Here is a 21,995-nt window from a genome sequence, read left to right on the forward strand (position 1 = left end):
GGACGGGCGGTCTTTAACGCCACTCGGCGCTGCGGATGAGTAACGCTGGGTACGTCCGTTACATGTTTTATGAAATAATGGCGTTACCTTAACTGTACAGTAGAGCATCCAGTGGAAACATATCAGTACTTCAGTTCAAGCTTTCAGTGTTTATAGAAAATGAGGATGGTACTCCAAAAAAGTGAAGTTCCATCATTAAATCTATAAACATGAATCATACGCCGGTGACAATCTTCCTTTCTTCTATCACGTTCCCGAGTCATCCCATCCACCGCGATCCCTCACTTTTCCTGCCTTGCAAAAAGTAGATCTATTGCTTTCTTCGGAGTTAAGCATACTCTTTTTCCATGAGGTTGCCCAGTCCACCAACACCTGCGTCAAAAAAGGCAGCTTTCCCAGGCTGTCGTCGAGAGAGAGAGAGAGAGAGAGAGAGAGAGAGAGAGAATACAGAAGTCTATCTAGTGTTTATATTCTTACGTACGAAGATTTAATCTAATACCGCATCTCATGGTTTAGTCGCGGAGAGAGAGAGAGAGAGAGGAGACTAACCTCTCGAAACTGTCAATCAAAAATATGACTAGAGTCCCCTACTGGTGAGATCATATCAAAACGTCACTCCAACCCTCCTTTCCCTTCAGACATCTGTGTTCTCTGCTTATTCGAGTTTTTCCGTTTTTTTAATCCCTCGGTTTTTTTTTTTTTTTTAGTGACCTAAAGGTATCTTTAGCCATGGTCTGCCACAACAAAGGAAGTAGCTACGCACAGAGAGAGAGAGAGAGAGAGAGAGAGAGAGAGAGAGAGAGAGAGAGAGCTTAATGTCTATATTCGTTTTCTGCAATATTTAAGTGACTGCAGCCTCTTTGGTAGGGTTATAAACATGGATAAGTGGATCAGCATTACCGTGAAAGATTAATACTCTGTTTATTCATCTTCTCCTCTCTCGGTGAAATCCTTAGAGCTAAGGCTGCAAGCCTCTAACTAGAGACGTGTTTTGAAACAACTCTGTCGAGCACACTCCACCCTGGCCATCTCTTTCTCAAGGGATTAATGCTGTCAGTCTTGATGTTGTTGCTTCTTTAAACGACAGTGTTATATGAACACGCTGTTGCGCACAGTACAACTGGACATCTTAAGAGCTCGTTAGACGCGTCGAACACTTCTTGTGCAATAACTCTCGCGATAATCTGCGTCTGGTGACTGTGTTTATTGACGAAGAGGCTTCCACGCGCGAAGGCGCTGCTCTTCTGTGTCGGGTTTCGTGGGCACCAATACGTCATGCACTCAAGCTTCTATTCATCTTTTCATCTCTTGTCATTGCACGTGGACAGATATCTGAACGGTTTATGTACGAAGTGTCTTGTACTGCCAACTTACATAATATTTATTTTTGATCGAAAAATAGATATTTCCCATAATGCACCTGGATACGCAGACGGAAATCTTGTTATCAGAAGTAACGATCATTTATGAACATTCAGTCTGTTATGGCCGTGAAAGACGTAACTATTCCACCTCGTTGGCTCTCTTCAGACTCCTACAATCTGTTGCGAGCGGTCACCCATCGAGGTGCCCACAAGGCCGAAAGTTGCTAAACTTCACAGGTCGATGCCCAACTGGGCATTTCTCGGAGATTACTCATTCCGATAAATAATGTCGAAGCCGTAAAGTTCGTGACGATGACACGAAGATGAATAGATCACTGGACAGAATTTCTCTCTCTTCAAACAAAAAAATAGGAACCTGACACTTCAATTGCATTGAGCTAGTTACATTTTCTGGCAATTAATGTTTTTTGTATGTATATATATATATATATATATATATATATATATATATATATATATATATATATATATATATATATATATATATATATGTATATATATATATATATATATATATATATATATATATATATATATATATATACACACTGTCATATGAGATCATATATATAGTTACAAGCACGATATTCTGAAACAAAATACTGCTGAGGGATTTGCTAAAAGAATGGAAAGTGAACGTCATAAAATACAGATAAGATATTTCAAACAATGCGTTACTTCTAATCGGATGGAGTCATTATATTCAAGATAATATTGACAGAACGAAATATATGCATATCGTTTGTCGTCTAATTTGGGCTGTTATTTTAAGTAATCGTAGATCGTTTGGGGCAGGATCGCTAAATAATCCTTACCGTGTGTTTGGAAATCATCTTTAATCCAAGACATTCGTACGAAAAATTGAAGAGAATTCATATGACATCTCTTGTTCTTGAGAGGCATGTTAACATTTCCTTATATTGATTCAAAATATTTCTTCTTGTAATTTACGATTACCAAAATAGGGCAAATGAACTCAGCTGAATTCTAGAACTGCAAAGATACTTATAATCCGCCCATGATATGAATTATCTTTGGGTATCTCTGAAATTTTTCAAATAATTTCAAAACTGTTGTACGAATCTTTTGCTAGCAATCTGGTTCGTGCTTTCAAGGGATGTTTTTTATTTATTTTTTATTCGAAATTTATTTGCGTCTGTACAACATCGCTCATCAGTTTTTTATATATTATTTTCTTATAATTATAATTATATTTTTATAATTATATCATATGTCTTGTCTTCTGAATAAAAATTCCTAGATCATATTTTCTTCACGTTTTTATGTATGTGAAAACCTATTGTTGAATTGAAATCTTCTAGCTTCAATCAGAAATGAAAATCGCGTTATAGATAGAAATAATTAAGAATGTATGTAGGTGAAGAAAAAGAATGATAAAATAGCAGATAAAGACACAAAAGTCACGAGACGCAATAATAAAAAAAGTAAGTTATCAGAATTAGATAAAAAATATGTTACACTGATAATCAGCGAATCAGTCAGCCAATCGATACAAAGTGTTAGAAAAATGTCATTCAATTATACTGATAACAGATATGTGCATATATTGGACGGGTTCTTAATTGGTATAGTATGTATTTCAAACAGGTGAAAAATGATTTTATCTTCGTGAAAGTTAGGATTTGGAAAACTGATAATCTTAGAAAGTGAACCAGAGAGATCTTATTTTATTAGATTTAACTTCGTTTAGCAAAGAGAGAGAGAGAGAGAGAGAGAGAGAGAGAGAGAGAGAGAGAGAGAGAGAGAGAGAGAGAGAGAGAGAGAGCTTCTAACAGAAAGATTATTATACAGGAAACACGAAGAGTTGGTGATTTTTCTTTTTTCTTATTTTCAAACTTTTCTCTTCATATTTATGTGTCCATACACTGAGCTTCAAAAATGCATAGGCCAACAATGATGATAAAAGCCCAAAAGTTTTAATGAATGCGAAACGAAGATTAAATCCATAGATTTTAATTTAAGACGGCAATCTTGAATTATGAAACCTACGTATGGGGTACTTCTATACTTGCTGGTAAAAAAAAAAACACAAAGGAATAAAAACAAACAATTAAAATATTAGGAGAGGACTTCATACCTTTATAGTCTATTTAAGAAATAAAACGAATAAAAGGAAAATTCCTCGGTAAAAAGGTGAAAAATAAACACGGGAGAAAGGGTGATATGATAAAAGACGGGGGAGAAGGACGCGAAGGTGATAAAAATATTGATTAAAATTTGTTCAGGGGAGCTTAGTTGATGAGAACCACTTAGAAGACGGCGTCGTCCCACCCGCATTCGTCCTTTTCCTGCGGAGAAGAGACCACTCCTAAAGCAACGCCCTCGAAATCTTCAACCGGTTGCTGGGAAGACCTTCTCAAAGACATCACCCACCCCTCCCCACACCTCGTCTATTTCCTTGTAGAGATGGGCCCCATAGACCCATCACACTCATGCCATGCCATCCTTGGTAAAAGAGATCATTCAAAGACTGCATAGGCTATATATCCCTATCTCTTATCTTTTTTGCAAAGAAGAGCCGTTTTATAGGCTGCTATTCATTGATGGAGAAGATCGACTCTCAGCAACAAGCTCTTTCTCTATCCCATTCCAGGGAGAGGAATTGTGCCCCAAAACATACGCTTGCCTTCACGTCCTCTCCATGCAGTAAAGATCCATTTGGAGCCCATCCTTTGTCTAAGGATGGGCTCCAAAAACCACACGGCTCACAGATCTAAAGCTCATACCCCGTGGCCTATTTTAATGGAGGAAAAAAGCCCCAAATATTCCATCTAATCCCATCCTTATCCAATTCTTGGTAAAGGGGAGTTACACCACAGACCACAACCCCCTGCCTGCTTTGCATCTCTTCCCCGGCACATTAAAACAACTTCCAAAGTCAAATTCGACAGTGCGAGAGAAGGCTCCGAAGAATCTCCTCATACAGGCATGTGTCCCATGCATGGTGAGAGGACTTTTCCAAGGACCCCTTTTTGTTTTAGCCATGGCTGAAGACAGGCACTCCAAGGACACGCATTTTTATCCCTTCCACTGTCCCATGCAAAGTAGAGAACCAAGTTAAAAGACCATTTGACTCTTCCTCTAGTGACTAGGATGGGACTAGAGTCTAGTCCCATCCTATATCCTTTAAAGAAGATCCAATCCAAAGACTACTTCCCTCCCCCGTCTCCATCCCATCCCTGTAAGAGGAGTTGCACTCCAATGACCTAATCCTCATCCAATCCCAGTAGAGGAGATCCACTCCAAAAACCACTCCCCAACTCCTTCCCCATCCCAACCCGGGAGAGACGGGCCACGGCACCCGTTCCTCTTCTCTGAACTTGTGTATGGAAACTCCACGAAGCGTTTCCTTTCAAAACTGCATTTTTCATCAGACCTCTTCCCCTTTAAAAACTCAGTTTCTGAGAAAGCTCCCTGGCTGAGGGGAGAGAGAGAGAGAGAGGGAGAGAGAGAGAGAGAGGGGGGAGGAGGAGGAGGAGGAGGAGGAGAAGGAAAACGAGGAGGAGGAGATGAGGAGGAGGAGGGGGGCGGGAATAAAACTGAATAAGGGTTAGAAAACGAAACAACAGCTAAGACCAACGACAGAGAGAGAGAGAGAGAGAGAGAGAGAGAGAGAGAGAGAGAGAGAGAGAGGAGAGAGTTGGCGGTAAGGGACGCATACTGAAGAGAAGCAGAGGAAGTCTCGTATCTTATTCTCAGGAAAATTAACCTTAGAATGTGTATACTGTGGCCATCAGATTTTCCTGAAGATGTGGTGGTGTAAGATGAGTGTCTCTGTTACTGGGTCTAAAATGTAAGACTAAGACATCAATAATATTTAAAACGAACTTTTGCCTCTTGTTTACTTCAGTTAAAATTTCGAAAACTAACTTTTTGTGTAGCCATTTCTTCTCACCAAGTGCTCTTATCAAAACAACTAAAAGTGAAGTGATATTTTCCACTTTCTTCTTCGTTTGACATTTGACAATAGATGACTAACTCTTTTGATGTTAAGGATGGCGGTCATTTTGGCCTGAGAGAGAGAGAGAGAGAGAGAGAGAGAGAGAGAGAGAGAGAGAGAGAGAGAGAGAGAAGTTGAGGAATGTGAAAAGGGGAACATAATATCACATGGGCGCAAGAATCGCGGTCTCGTTTTTCACACACTGTTTTGATTTAATGGCATAACACCATCTTTATCTTTATGCACGATTATAATACGCTATGGTTAAGATATCCGCTGACATCTAAGAAGTTCTATTTGTCATTTCCTTCTCGTATAATTGTTTACATTCGACAGATCGATGAGCAGCGAAGAACTGGAGGGAACAGTTTGACAAAAAATACTGTACGCGCATCAGCAGTTTCTCTGATATTACAGCTAATCCCTCTTTTATTACGGCACACCAGCTCACCTGTTCCCCACTCCCTGTGCTCTAAAAGTCCCCGGACCAGGAGGACGGAGCTGTCGCCCCCTGTGTGCCTTCTTTCGCCCTCCCTAGACACCCCGTACCCAGTCCTCCACCCCTACCCTTAGGGACAAGAGTGTAAACAAAGAATTTGACAACCGAAAATATAGCAACTCTCGCTGTCATAATATCCGGACGGTAGGAGAGAGAGAGAGAGAGAGAGAGAGAGAGAGAGAGAGAGAGAGAGAGAGGGACGTGCCCGGGTCGTGCTATCTTAATGTTTTGATCTGCGAAGCTTTGTCAGCACGGCGCGTGATTCTAGCTGAGCTTGACCTTTTCGTGAGTTTGTTCACCGGAGGTAATTGTCGTGACGTCTTAATGTTTGTCTAAGATCCATTTTATTTCGAAAGCTGCAGATGTGACGAAGACTCGCATCAAGATCTGTTATCGTCATTAGCAACAAGATCTTGACGTATTCTTGGACGTCCATTGTTGTCGAATGTTGGCAGGTTATTCTGTGAAGACTCGCTACGCAATGTAATTGCCTTTTTGGTTTGTTATAAATGGTCATGATGGGCGTTTACAGTAGAAGAGACTGGGGACTTTCTGTTCTTTTGGTTAAATAACAGAATCTCTCTCAAAGGATTTTATGCATTAGAGTGCATTGTTTACAACAAAATGTTTTCCATTTCCGTCGAAACACTACGAAAATGCAGTTTGGTGTCCTCTTGGATGAATGCAGGGAAACATCATCACTCAAATGCTAATGTTGATGTTTGTGCTTTTTTTAGTCGGCTTCGAAGGGAGATTGTCTCAATATTCAATGCTTAATTCACCCTTTGGGCATTGCTGGTGTTGCTTTTGTTATTGTTGTTTCTCTCCGTTATTGTTCTGCCTGCATTTCATATTCATTGGTCAGTTTTGCAATTTCTCCTTCTCCAAACATCTTTGGAGAAGAGTGCCGAGGGAGGGAGGGAAGGAAAGCAAACATTATTATCCTTTCTTGGAAGAGAAATCTTCCACGATAATATTTTCCTCTTCTTTTGGCACTGAAATTTTCTACCCAGATCCTTCATTCGTCTTACAAATTCATGAGAACATCATCGTCTTGTGAAATAGATTTATGTGGGGGTTTGAGAATGACATCTCGCTCTGCCTGAAATTCTTAACCCTTATTGACAATTTAAACAGCTTTTCAAAATGATGATTGAATTCGGAAATCATTTTCTAAGAATGTAGTTGAATTTAAAAGAACAGAACTCTGCGTAGTCGACGCCACTTCTCTGGATTTTTGGCACAACTTTCGGAGGTCCTGATTGATTGCTTAATTCATCTACTTTGATACACTGAAATGGGAGCGAACAGCAGTTAAGTTTGAATTTTCGAGTAAGGTAAATATGAGAATGATTAAATATGAGAATGATTCCTCTAGATACCAGATTTTAAGAATAGTAGACGGATATTTTCTTATACCAAAATATTTCAGGGGGGTTTCAAGGCCCATTCCTTAATTTAAAGATTTCAAAAGGAACAGAGTAATTAACTTTTCTTTGAATCAGAACACTTCAGGGAACTGAAACTTTTGATTCTACAAATTCCAAAATTCCCACGGAATCTCTTATCTTAGCCTGAGGGCTCAAAAATCTTAGAGAATTTCGGGGGCGATTCCTCAGTTTTAAAGAAATGCTGAGACTGATTTCAGTATTTAAGGGGAAGCGTAATGACCAATTTGGGTAATTTTACGATTAAAATGGAATTGATTGAATGATGCCTCGACATTATGGAATTCATCAAGAAGTGACTGGTTTCCCTAAAACGTCCAATAAAACTAATTTGTTCTCAAATTAACATTTAGTAAGTACATTATAAAACATTTTGATTATTTTCAGGACAGAGATTCGGAATTCATGTAATTTCTAGCAATAAATTTACTCAAAAGAAATCAAATTCCTTTATATGTTTCTTGGTCTTAATGGTACTGTAATCCTCTTTCCTCGTTGAACAACTGAAGACCCGGATGCACAACGCTCATGTTTACGCTTTCCCTTGATTTGCTAATTCGGCAGAAAGGGTCAGTGGACAATACGTCTAACCACTTGCTTGCTGACAGCGCTGAAGTCAGCGCGGCGTCGCTGCAGGTGTGGTGCGAGATTGCTGACACGTGCCGTGGGCAAATCAGAAAATTTGGCATTCGAGTCTACCTCTTTGTTTGATTTTTCCTTCTACTTAATTTTTCTCATTTTCTACAAAAGGGAAAGAGAGACGTGGATAGCAGTCCACGAACATTTTTTTTCGGGAGTTCTGCTTGTTTTGAGGCAACCTTTAAGAACCCTTGGTTCTGTCTAGCCTCTTCAGCCAAAGTGACGCTGTCAAGAACCCTTAGTGCCGTCTAAGGTTGTAAGCAGTAACCCCTATGAGGTCTGAAACCAGCGCAGTTCAAGATCGATTAAACCTGCTGGCCATCGACTTCGTAATTTCTACTTTTGTTTCTGGATGATAAACTAAATTGACGACTAATCGATTTTCAGTTTATACTTTTTATTTATATAACGCGAACGCAACATTTTAATGAGTAGTGTATGGACCATCTAATTTAATTGTGTAGGCTAAACAAAGTATGTTATGATGGAAATAGTAAATCAGAATGTTACCATCTCTCTCTCTCTCTCTCTCTCTCTCTCTCTCTCTCTCTCTCTCTCTCTCTCTCTCTCTCTCTCTCAGTGGTTTTCTACAATCTCGGCGCGCTAAGTCTCGAGAAGGCAAGCAGCCACTTTTCTTATTCCACTTACAAACCTAGATAGTGGGTTCATAATAAATGTTGAATGGAATCAAGTTTCAAATAACTAAACCACAAATTAGTCTTTAACATGTTTTGGGTTACTGAGTGCAAAATGATACTTATCACTGCGGTACGAGCTTTCACTCGTTAAATATTTTCACTGTGCTCTGGAAAATCACCACATAACAAAAAAAAAAAATGTAACGGCTGTAATAGGAAAAGACGTGGAAAGGTATGTTTATACTTAATCTTCAATAATTCCTGGCTTCAATAGCTTTTACCAACACCTGTTGGGTTTATTGTTAACGTAATAAAATCACACTCTGTCTTAATACTTCCAATTTAACTTTTTTCCTTTCTGTACAAGAAAACTACTGTGCCGGCTTTGTCTGTCCGTCCGCGCATTTCTGTCCCTCCTCAGATCTTAAAAACTACTGAAGCTAGAGGGCTGCAAATTGGTAAGTTGATCATCTACCCTTCAATCATCAAACATACCAAATTGCAGCCCTCTAGCCTCAGTAGGTTTTATTTTATTCAAGGTTAAAGTTAGCCATAATCGTGCGTCTGGCAACAATAAAGGATAGGCCACCACCGAGCCGTGGTTAAAGTTTCTTGGGTAGCGGCTCATATAGCATTATACCGAGACCACCGAAAGATAGGTCTATTTCCGGTGGCTTTGATTATACCTTGTAGCGGGTGTACAGAAAACTCGATTGCGACGAAGAAACCTCTGCGCATTTTTTGCTTTCTTTTTCGTTCTCGCTTAATCCTTGTTCTTCACATTCGGCAAAGAAAAAAAAAATAACGAGGAAACGCTTCGCCAGCTCTGTTCTGGTCCTTGTCGGACACAAAATTAGCAAACAAGCCTCTTCATCGAAATCGTGCGTTATCCCAGAAGCCCTTAATTAATCAAACTCCCCGTGGCTGAAAAGGCGCGCTCATTGTACCACACAGGAAAAAATAAACCAAGAAACTCGCCACGATTCGCTGCGTACGGCGCTTTTTGCCAGTCCCTTATTCTCAGGTGCCCCCCAGAATAAATGGTCCTACTGCTCCTTTCTGAGAACGGGAGGGCGACAGCCCAAAAGTGCCGGGGCATAAGCCCCAGGGCTTCACGCGTGACATAGTTACCAACACCGCCTGGCCTTTTGGATTTAGCTCAATGGACGCAGAAGAATTTCGTTTTCCGTGACTTCCTGGAACAACAGCCGGTCCAGTGTACGTCAGCATTCATTTCCATGGTTCTTTTGTCCAGGATTTTGCCCTCTGGGACAAGACCACTCAAAACCTTCATATAAATAACGGGTTGTTGGTTCGGCAGAGTTGATTGGCTGTACGCCTCTGACTTTTCTGTGTTTGGTCATAGCAGAGTTTTCTTTTCATGCCTGGTCATGCTGTCTCTCTCTCTCTCTCTCTCTCTCTCTCTCTCTCTCTCTCTCTCTCTCTCTCTCTCTCTCTCACCAAATAACACCAAGCAGAGGAAACAATGTGGACCACGTACAAACCAACTCTGCCTTGCTTTTCCCAGAATGGACCTTGGGTTTATGCACCCTCACAGGACACGCCGGACACAAGGTGAATGAGTTCTTGGTAAGTTTACTTATTAATACACTTTAAATAGTGCTGCACATCACACCTACTTGTGTGAATAAGGCTTGAGACTATTACACCGTTGCGCTTGAGATGAATATGCAATTTCCCGGTCTTGTATCTACCGACGGATTTTACTTTCCTAAATTTTTGTGAATCAAATTTCCGAAATACGTAATGAAGAAGTTTTTTGTTGGGAAATTATTCCCAAAGATAAAATTCTGAACAATTCTTCGTTTGTTCAGAGGAAATTTTCCAGAGCTGAGTGTATTCTGTCTTGACTTGCTGCGCATGTGTCGCCGTCATCTACTGGACAGAAATATTCTTTCTGGTGTCTCTCGCACCGCATTGTGACCCATTCTCCCTTTCCACCAGACTCGTGCCCGAGTACTGTTGCAAATTTTGCAGTCACCTGAATTCATTAAAATATAAAACAGAAAACACATTTATAAGCAAATATCACGTAATTCATAAATAATCTATAATAATAAAATCCGAGTGGATCGGGCGGAGTAGATAGGGGATTGGGAGGGTAGGGTAGACATGACACATCCACCCTCCTCATGCAAACCTGTTTGTCCGCCCCGGGTGCAGGTGGAGTAGGTAGGGATTGGGAAGGTAGGGTAGACATGACACATCCACCCTCCTCATGCAAACATGTTTGTCCGCCCCGGGTACGGGTGGAGTAGGTGAGGGATCAGGAGGAAGGTAGAGGGGACATGACACATCCACCCTCCTCCTGCAAACCTGTTTGTCCAACCCGGGTAGGGGCAGGGGATCAGGAGGATGGGGCGAGGGCATGACACATCCACCTTCCCCCTGCAAACCTGTTTGTCCGCCCGGGTGGGGGCGGGGTAGGCAGGGAATCATGAGGGTAGAGGAGACATGACAGGCAGCGCCAGGTTCCAGCGCAGCGCAACGCGCACCATCAAGCTCGTACTAATGTAATAACTATAAGGAAGATTATAAGTCTGTTCTTTCTAACTGACAGTCTCAAGTTTCGAGATAGGAAGTTTCACATTTCTCTTGAGCAAAAGTCGTTCTTTTGACGCTCATCCCTTTCTGTCGAGGAAATTTGCCAATTAGCCTTCCTGGTTCGTTCGTATCAGCTGAGCACAGCGTATTAAGCGGTGATCTGCGTTCCCAAGATTACTGTGATTTGTTTTTGTAATGTCATAATTCAGCCATGACTGTAAAAGACTTCTCCTTTTGTAGACTCAGGTTAATTCCTTCTCTGATGATGCTATTGACAGGCCTTTAACATTTAGCTTTTAATTATTATCCTCGTTGTTATATAAGTCGATTCCATCTATATAAATTTGTTGAAAAAATAATGTTTGTTATTCTAACATGTTTTATCTTTATTTCCATTAGTGTAGCTTTTACTGTTATTATCCTCGTTGTTATATTAATCGATTAAGTCGTCTATATATAAATTGTCGAGATAAAATAATATTTATTATCAGTCTAACCATGTTTATAACCCGCAGAATGTTAGATGCTGTATATCAGTCTTATACAATTTTGTCTGGACCTTCATTTCAGTAAAACCGATTTCTTTGGAGGGATGCTAGAGCTTTCCACGGCAGCTGTGACTCTCCGAGCAGAATGAAGAATTGGGGAATAAATTTCTTGATAGAAAAGCTTGTCAAATGTGGCGGATTCCACAATAAGCTGTAGGTCCCGTTACTAGGCAACCAGTTGGTTATTCAGAAAAATACAGCTCACGCTGTCGGGCCATAGGAGAGCTGTTAACACTGAATGGTCAGGTCTTCAGGATAATTTTTTTTCAGTAAAACCTGGAGTTCACATGCACCATGGTCCGTCCATCCCACAATTTAGTGAACATGATATTTTACGGGTAATTAATGGCCACTGCGATTTCTCCCGCAGACTTCATCCTCGAATTCCTTCGACAACTGCGACGTTAGAGCCTCGAAACTGGTAACAAGCACGTAAAAAATTGCGCCGAAGTTTCTGCGGTGCAATCGACTTTTCTCGACAGCCGCTACAGCTTATAATCAATGCCACCGACAATAGATCTATCTTTCGGTGGTCTCGGTGTAATGCTTTATGAGCCGCGGCCCATGAAACTTTAACCACGGCCAGGAGCACGATCATGGCTAACTTTAACCTCAAATAAAATGAAAACTACTGAGGCTGGAGGGCTGCAATTTGGTATGTTTGATGACTGGAAGGTGGATGATCAACATATCAATTTACAGCCCTCTAGCCTCAGTGGTTTTGAAGATCTGAGGCCCGACAGAAAAAAGTGCGGACGGACAGAAAAAGCCGGCACAGTAATTTTCTTTTCAGAAAACTATAAAAAGTCTATAAAGATAAGTTAAAAAAACTTAACCTTCTTCAAGAAGCGCCGTAGTCTTCTAACAAAGATCACCGTCTTGGTTCTTGTAATTTTAATCTACTCATTCTTATTTTAGTATTTTATGTAAAACTCAGAATTAAGCAGACTGGGTTTCAGAGACTTTATAAGGAGAAATTTAAACTTAGATTGAGTGTAGGCAACTCTATGACCTCAACTGGAAAATTATGAACTACATTCCGAATGTAGTTCATAATTTTAATTCCTTTTTTCAGTGTTATTATATTCATTATTTTTATTTCTATCCATATAGGTAAATTTGTTTTTATTTTTACGGAAACTTAAGGTGGACATATATCCGAAACGCTGTGCAAATGAAGAAAAATAAAAACAAGGAAAAATGTCAAGGTTTGTTATTGTGGTGCAGTTACTAAGCTAAGCTTGCAACGAATTCTTCTTCTTCTTCTTCTTCTTCTTCTTCTTCTCCTTCTTCTTCTTCTTCTTCTTCTTCTTCTTCTCTTTATATCATTATCATTATTGATATTACTGTTATCATTACCGCAGTACTATTATTATGAAACTCTTCTGTGAACTCACAGAATAAAAATAATTAAACTCTTGCAGGTGCGCTGAGACTAAATTTCTCGACTCATGAAACATATTCTCCTCCTTGTTTGAGAACTCAAAGTTTTGCAGAGTCATGTGATACAACGTCCCCCACAAGAGAGAGAGAGAGAGAGAGAGAGAGAGAGAGAGAGAGAGAGAGAGAGAGAGAGAACTCGGTAGCTTATCGCTATTTTAACTTTCTACCCATTGCTATTTTTAAAGTGAGTGTGAGGGGGATCGAAGGACATCAATCGAAGCAATATGCCGGAAGATATCTGTTGACTGAGAAGTTTAATAAGCCGTTCCGCGGTGCACGTCTCTCCGGACAAAATCCAATATCTGGAGATGTTGAACAATAGCGGTCTGTCACGGAGGCGCACGTTCTACCCTTGGCAGTTGCGTGACACTGCACCTCTCGCTTTTCCTTCTCAAGATCAGCTCGAGAGTTCTCTCTCTGTCCTTTGTTTTTGCGTCGATTTAAAATATAAAGCAAAGCAGTAAAAGGATTTTGTTAGTGTCACGTCAGTGGCCTGTCGTATTAAGATCATTCTTTTTCTCTCCTTGCGGTGGTGAGATCAGGAATTTCCCAAAGACACAATCGTCTCGGGAATGACGCGCAGAAGAATCTGATTTCTACTCGTAGTTTTAGCTCTTACCTGTGTCACGAGATATCTTCGATAGTCCTGAAATATACTACTGATGCTGAGGTTCAGGTTTTAAATTAAACTCTCCGTTATTATTATTATTATTATTATTATTATTATTATTATTATTATTATTATTATTATTATTATTATTATTATAGTTAACAGTAGTAGTAGCAATAGCTCGACACATTTGTAGAAAGTGCTTAAATGATTTCGTTTGCTTGGCGATAAGTTTATTTTATCATGACCGTTTTCACAGTCGACATGTGATTAAGTCTTCTTATCTGCGTGTACACATATGCCCACTCTTACGTGCCTGTTTATCTATCTATCTATCTATCTATCTATCTATCTATCTCTATATTTATTCGATGTTTATACTTGTTTTCCTGATATCAGGAATTTGAGTTCCGGCTGTTTGTGTAAACTTGATCCACTTTTGGTAAAATGACCTAGGGATTAAATACAGATCTTGTGTCTCCAAAAACGGGAGATAAAAAATGAAATGAGCCGGGGAGAAATTTTCTCAAGTCTCTTTTTAGTTTTCTGTAGACGAAAACTATTGAGATGGCTATTTGTCTGTCCGTCGGAACTTTTTCTGTCCGCCCTCAGATCTTAAAAGCTACTGAGGCTAGAGGGCTGCAAATTGGTATGTTGATCATCCATCTTCCAATCATCAAACATACCAAATGGCAGCCCTCTAGCCTCAGTAGTTTTTATTTTATTTAAGGTTAAAGTTAGCCATAATCGTACTTCTAGCACCGCTATAGGTACCAACAAAACAGGCCACCATCCGATCGTGGCTGAGTTTCACGAGCCGCGGCTCAGAGTTTCATGGGCCGTGGCTGACAGTTTCATACAGCATTATACGCTGTACAGAAAACTCGATAGCGCCGGCATTTTTTACTTGTTTTGGATCATACATTGATGTGATTTCAAGGCGTATTTCTGAAATGAAGTTGGTTGCCGATTGGGCGTTTCAAGGTCAAATGTCACTGCATGCACAGATGGTATCGGGTTGCTGGACCATCGGCAACTGGTCTGTGAAAACTTATAGATGCAACTTATGAGGAAGCTTCCATAACTGATTAGGATTTGAAACAGCAAAAAAAAAAGTGTATGATTTTCAATAATAACACGAAAGAAAACGAAAATATCAAGCAGTTGTAAAATTGGTAGAGATGAGGTTGGACTTGTAAAGCATTAGGCACAGAGGTACTTAGGTTCCAACTTCTTTTATGACTTGAGTGGCTTAGTTGTCAGCGGCCTTGCCTTTCACTAGAAAGACCTCCATGGGTTCGATGCTGATGTGAGTCAGAAATTTATAAATATATATGTATGTATATATATATAAATTATTATATATATATATGTGTGTGTATATATATACTTTGTTTGTGTAAACTCGGTTTAAGGGCTATGTGTTGCAAATGTAATATCCTGCAAGCATAAGCTACTCAGTCTAATAAGAACTAAATCTGTACTCCGCGTCTTGTCTTGTGTAAATATTGTGACAACTAAAGCAACGTAACTGAGAGTCTCGGCTCCGGAAACACCTGTGAGGACAGAGAGCGGGATCCTTCGAATCTGGATTGGAAGCCTTGTAGCTTGTTCCCATTTCTCATCGTTTTTTAGTCTTCTGAAAAGTAAACTATTGTGCCGGCTTTGTCTGTCCGTCCGCACTTTATTCTGTCCGTACTTTTTTCTGTCCGCATTTTTCTGTCCGCACTTTTTCTGTCCACCCTCAGATCTTCAAAACTTCTGAGGCTAGAGGGCTGCAAATTGGTATGTTGATCATCCACCCTCCTATCATCAAACATACCAAATTGCAGCCCTCCAACCTCAGTAGTTTTCATTGTATTGAAAGTTAAATTTAGCCATAATAGTGCTTCTGGCAACGATATAAGATAGGCCACCACCGGGCCGTCGTTAAAGTTTCATACAGCATTATATACCGAGACCACCGAAAGATAGATCTGGTTTCGGTGTCCTTGATTATACGCTGCAGCGGCTGTACAGAAAACCTGACTGCGCCGAAGAAACTTCGGCGCATTTTTTACTTGTTTTATAATGCTTTCATATTTTCAAATTATTCTTAACTGTCTCAATTTTCCAAAAAACATTTACAAACACCTCTTTTTTTTTTTATCAATTTTTTTGGTAGTTGTGTAATTTTCGCTTTTAAAATTATTTGTTATATGTATACACACACACACACTCACACACACACACACACATATATATATATATATATATATATATATATATATATATATATATATATATATATATATATATATATATATATATATATATAATCTTTCTCAATTTCTTTTTATATCTGAAACCTTCTTATCTCCTTTCCTATTCCATTCTTGCCTGGTTTATATAATTTTTGTGCCTTTATTTTCATCCGGTTAAAAAATCTTCTATATTTTTTTATTTCTCCTTTTTTTAAGTCTGTTTTTGCGTTTTTTTCAGATCTTTTTATATTTCCTTTTATTTTCGGTACATTTTGACGCTGTGTTGCTTCGTTCTTTTCTTTTCTCTCTCTCTCTCTCTCTCTCTCTCTCTCTCTCTGCCATTTTTCGCCACTGTTTCTTGCTCTCTCGCTCATGATTTTGTCAACAACCTTCGACGATTTTCTGCACTCTCTTTTCTAATCTTATTCTTCATCTTTTTACTTTTCTGTACAAGAAAGTTACTGAGATGCTCTTTGTCCGTCCGCACTTTTTCTGTCCGCCCTCAGATCTTAAAAACTACTGAGGCTAGAGGGCTGCAAATTGGTATGTTGATCATCCACCCTCCAGTCATCAAACATACCAAATTGCAGTCCTCTAGACTCAGTAGTTTTGATTTTATTTCAGGTCAAAGTTAGCCATGATCGTGCGTCTGGCACCGCTATATGTTCCAAAAACACAGGCCACCATGGGGCCGTGGCTGAGAGTTTCATGGGTCGCGGCTGAGAGTTTCATGCGCCGTGGCTGAGAGTTTCATACAGCAATATCGCTATACAGAAAACTCGATTGCGCCGAAGAAACTTCGCCGCATTATTGACTTATTTGTTTATTATTTTATCTTTTATTCTAGTTCTCATTATGTTCTACGCACGTGATGGCTTATGCTCATCTTTTTAGATATTATTTCGCATCATCCTCGTATTTTTGTATTTACTTCCAGAGTCCGTTGAATTGAATCTGAACCAGGCAGTATTATTCTCCAGGAGTTCTTAATATATATACATGAACTATATTATATATATATATATATATATATATATATATATATGGACAAACAGTCCACATTATCATAGTATATATATATATATTTATATATATACAATATATGGATATATATATATATATATATATGTTTGTCCAAGAAAGATGGTTGTAAGTTTTTTTTTGAATACAAAAGTCCCATTATCAAGATACCTGTTTGTCCAGTTTTGAATAAAAATCCATTAGTCCAGTTTTAGTCCTTTTAATTCTACTAATGCACAGAACAAGTGTGTATGTGATAAAGTTAATATATACATATATATATATATATATATATATATATATATATATATATATATATATATATATATATATATATATATATACATATTTATATATTGTGTATTTCCACCGTGTATTTCTACCCTTATTCCTTTCTGTTACCTTGAGAGGTGTTCTTCAGAAATTCTCCTTGGATATTCTTAATATTTCCCGCTTGTATAACCTCTCAGTTCTGGCGTTTCCGGCTGACCTGAGGAATACTAATATTTCAATGGCAACGGTAAATGTTTCACAGCAAAAACCTGTGATCTTTTCCTGTGCAGTTGTTTTTTGAAATCTTAACGTTCCTGGTAAATTTTATTTCCTGCGCAGATTCTGTGCATGTGTTATTACAAAAGACGCTTTGAACTATTGATGCCTCGGGTAAAAGAATGTATTACTTGTACTTTTAAAGTCAAAATAATTCAGGTACAGAAGTTTAATTATGGAACGGATTTTAGCGAATACATCATAAAAAGATGCTTTGAGCTTTTAAGACTTCAGTCAATAGAAGTTTTTCCATTTCTTAGTAGTTATCTATTCATGCATATTATGTATTTTAAAACATGCATTCAAGTTTTAACACTTATTAAGATTCCATTTTTCAAACTAGCAGGTAAGAGGCAAATTTTTACCTCATCATTCCGTGTAGGAGAGGTAGCGTCATTTGTGCATCTCATGCGGTGCACTGTAGGCACTTCTTAAGGTTCTTTGCAGCGTCCCTTCGTCCCCTAGCTGCAACCCCTTTCATTCCTTTTACTGTACCTCCGTTCATATTGTCTTTCTTCCATCTTACTATCCACCCCCTCCTCACAATAGTTTCATAGTGGAACTGCGAGGTTTTCCTCCTGTTACACCTGTCAAGCCTTTTCACTGTCAATTTCCCTTACAGCGCCGAATGACCTTGTAGGTCCCAGCGCTTGGCCTGTGGCCAAAATTCTATATTCTGTTCTCTTTTACTTACCTATCCATTTACTTAAACCGTTTCTTACCTGCCGTTCATTCTACTTGATCTTGCTGCGTTGTTCCAGAACCACTGGAGGCCGCAGGCAAGCACACACATAGGCTTTCACTTACCTCTGTCCTTTCATAGTTGAAGAGGGCAGTTGTCTTCATTTGTTTCTTATAATTCGGTTTCTTTTTTAGTTTTCTGTCAAAGAAAACTATTGTGCCGACTGTGTCTGTCCGTCCGCACTTTTTCTGTCCGCCCTCAGATCTTAAAAATTACTGAGGCTAGAGGCCTTCAAATTGGTATGTTGATCATCCACCCTCCAATAATCAAACATACCAAATTGCAACCCTCTAGCCTCAGTAGTTTTGATTTTATTTAAGGTTAAAGTTAGCAATAATCGTGAACTTGGCGATGATATAGGACAGGTCACCACCGGGCCGTGGTTAGAGATTCACGGGCCGCGGCTCATACAACATTATATCGAGACCACCGAAGGACAGATCTATTCTCGGTGGCCTTGATTATACGCTGTACAGAAAATTCGATTGCGCCAAAAGCTTCATACCTTTCCATTTGAACATGGCCTCCCGCCCCCACCCCCGACGCCGCGCCACCTTTGGTCCCTTCAGAAGTTTGATTCTTCTTTTTCCGGCTCATTGCTAATTCACCTCGTCTCGTCTTCTCTCTTCTTACTCGATGTTCTTTTGCCTTTCTCACTTTCTCTCTTTCAGTTTTCTCAGATTTTTGGGGACAAAACTCCCGTGGCAACGTCTTTCCAGGATGTTTCCGGTCACCGTTTTTCGTCAGTGTTTTATTCTCATCTTTCCGTTGCAGTCCTTTATATATATATATATATATATATATATATATATATATATATATATATATATATATATATATATATATATATATATATATATATATATGTAACTCTGCCATCGCCTTGTCTTATTCCTTTTTATTTTTACTCTCTTTTTCTTTTGCATATCTTTCTCCTTTCGACCGTCTTTCTCTCTCATCCTTCCCTTTCTTTCTTACGCTGCTCTCTCCCTGATTTATCGGTTCTCCCTTCTTCCCCTTCTCTCTCTACTACCATTCATCGACATGTTTTGTGTTGTTTTCCATTCAACGGTGAATCATTTCATTTACTAGTATTGTATCGCTCCCTCCGTCTTTTCCTTTCCCTTTATTTATTTTCTTCTTTCTCTCTTCTCTCTCTCTCTCTCTCTCTCTCTCTCTCTCTCTCTCTCTCTCTCTCTACATCCCAGTTGCCCAAGCCAGCTTCCACGCCACCTCACGGCACGTGGTGTCTGTCGCTCCCGAGAACAAAGACGGGACTGGAACAGATCGAGTTTCGCGTGGCGGAATTTTTTCCCGTCTCGGCTAAATGCCAGAGTGAGCCAATGTGACCGTGCCCAAGGGAGAGAGAGAGAGAGAGAGAGAGAGAGAGAGAGAGAGAGAGAGAGAGAGGGAAATGGCACGGGAGAACGAGGGGGAAAAGGGTGATAAGTGAAGGGAAATAGGGAGAAAGTGAAATCGAGAAGGGGAACACGCGATAGATAAATAAAAAGTAGGAAGAAGCAGGAGACGGGAGAAGGGACGGAAAAGGACGGGAGGAGGAGGAGGAGGAGGAGGAGGAGGAGACGGCAGTTGCAGCCTGGGCCATGCACGACTCATCATGTCCCCTTACAGTGGGTGCATCGGGTTCGGTGCCTCTAGCAACAGGTGGCGCTTGTTTACGAGGATGCAACAGTGGCATCGTTACAGATGCATCCACGCAAGAAGGAATAAGGTTTCTTATGCCTTCTTGCCCATGCGCGTCTCTCTCTCTCTCTCTCTCTCTCTCTCTCTCTCTCTCTCTCTCTCTCTCTCTCTCTCTCTCAAGTAATTCGGCAGCCTTGACTGCTAACGCGTTACAAAGAAAAATCTGTCCATATGCCGACTGCACGTACTTTTGGGCGAAGGAAATTTAGTAAAATTCCTTTGTAATACAGAATGGATTATAAACAATTAATTTAAATATGTCATGGACCGACGAAGAGAGAGAGAAGAGAGAGAGAGAGAGAGAGAGGAGAGAAGAGAGAGAGAACATTGTATGAATGTACAGGGATGAGAATGGCTTCTTCGATATCCTCTTGTTGTGATGGCATACATTTGAACGAACACTGAACACAAGTCTAGTTTTCTCTCTTCTTCTCTTTTTCTCTACCATAGCTGTGACTCACAACGGTCGTCTAACAACTGTAAGTGACTAATTCGCTCTTAGGTTAGTAGAGACACACTGGATTCTCAGGGAAAGCAAAATGCATATATTATCATCCAGGTGTTCTTTAGCTTCTGGTACACCAAAGACCTTATTTATCCTCTTATTTCTTTTCCATGACCTCACAAAAATGTACCTGTCAGAGTAAAAGTCTTTCTCCTGCTATTGTTCATGTGACCCGTCACTGCTTTTGCAAGCATTCTCTTCTTTTTCTTATCGCCCATGGGTATTTCATCGATAATCATCTGAGCTACACTGGCGCTATGGTTTTGTCAACATCACCAGCCTGTTTGTCCAGAAATTCCCTCGTGTTTCTTCTTGAGATTCGTTCAGCTTCATTCTTTAGACTTTAGTACTTAGCGCGTCCCGTTTTGCATTATTATACTTATTCCTGAAGTTTTTCTTCATATTCATATTGCTTTTGTCTGTTATTATATACAGGCCTCATTCTATATCCAAGTTTACATCTTGTTACCCCATATCCCAATACTTCTTCTCCAGCTAAAATAAGTCTAATCCTTCGGGCCAGCCCTAGGAGAGCTGTTAATCAGCTCAGTGGTCTGGTAAAACTACGGTATACTTATTTTTCCAGCTGACTGACATACATTCCTGATATATCATACACTCCTCATCGATTGTCTGAACTTCCTCAGATATACTCTTTTGAACTGCAATTCTATTTCGGCAGTCAGTTGAAAGAGCATCTCCAGTGGAGAAGAAACTTTATTGAATCAAGCTTGCATGCACAGTCAACCTTGTCGAAGGTGCTTCAATTCCCGCTTTAGTGTGGCATTGACGAGTTGGTTATCACCACCGACGGTATCTGCTCCTTCCCTAGCGTCCAACATTCCCTAGGATCCTTTTTTCCCCCTCTTGATTAAATGCTTGTGATCGGGTGGTTTCTGCGATTACCGTCTAGGAATGCACGAGCATGCTTGTGGTTGTTGTTTGTCATCATTGATTAATCGCAGCACGAAAACTAAAAGTTCTTTTAATTCTCTTTCTATATCAAGGAGAGCATTACATTTTCCTTACCTTTATTGCTCAGCATTTGCAGTGGTCTCAATAAAAGTTCTTTTAACTCTTTCTAGGAGAGCTGTTAATCAGCTCAGTGGTCTGGTAAAACTAAGGTATACTTAAGTCTTTTAGAATTTCCTTTGTAATATTCTGCAACTGTAGATAAACAAACTTCGTATTTTATATCTTCGGAGATTTAATTTTTTGGTGCGTCAAGCTCTGTAATACTCGTGTTTCTACCTCTCAATGCCCTCCAGTCATTCAGCTCTTTTGTTTCATTTCGTGTTAGAATCATGCCTGTTCCTCAATTAACTCATCTCCTCTTCCTGAATAAATATATATATTAGCCAAATCCAAACTCTTGTTTCCATTCACGATAGGTAATTTTATTTAACTTTATTCCAAAACGAACTTTTGACATTGCAACATGGAGACAATTTTCAAAAATCTTCCTGCGGTGAAAAATACTCTCCCGTTCTGTGCTA

The 21,995-nt window shown here is 39.6% G+C and overlaps 1 protein-coding gene across 1 annotated transcript in view; it reads right to left on the reverse strand.

The window, feature by feature from the left end:
• LOC136855588 (integrin-binding sialoprotein-like) overlaps nt 1-18,887 on the reverse strand; it is a 94,569-nt gene extending 75,682 nt beyond the window's left edge. The window contains exons 1-2 of the mRNA XM_067132681.1: nt 18,796-18,887; nt 12,915-13,001 (exon numbers count right to left, since the gene is read on the reverse strand). Coding sequence (XP_066988782.1) covers nt 12,915-13,001; nt 18,796-18,887 — 179 coding nt within the window. The remainder of the gene's footprint in view (nt 1-12,914; nt 13,002-18,795) is intronic.
• Nucleotides 18,888-21,995: the final 3,108 nt, after the last annotated feature.

Source organism: Macrobrachium rosenbergii, chromosome 32, assembly GCF_040412425.1.
Source record: "Macrobrachium rosenbergii isolate ZJJX-2024 chromosome 32, ASM4041242v1, whole genome shotgun sequence".
In the NCBI taxonomy this organism is placed as follows: Eukaryota; Metazoa; Arthropoda; class Malacostraca; order Decapoda; family Palaemonidae; genus Macrobrachium; species Macrobrachium rosenbergii.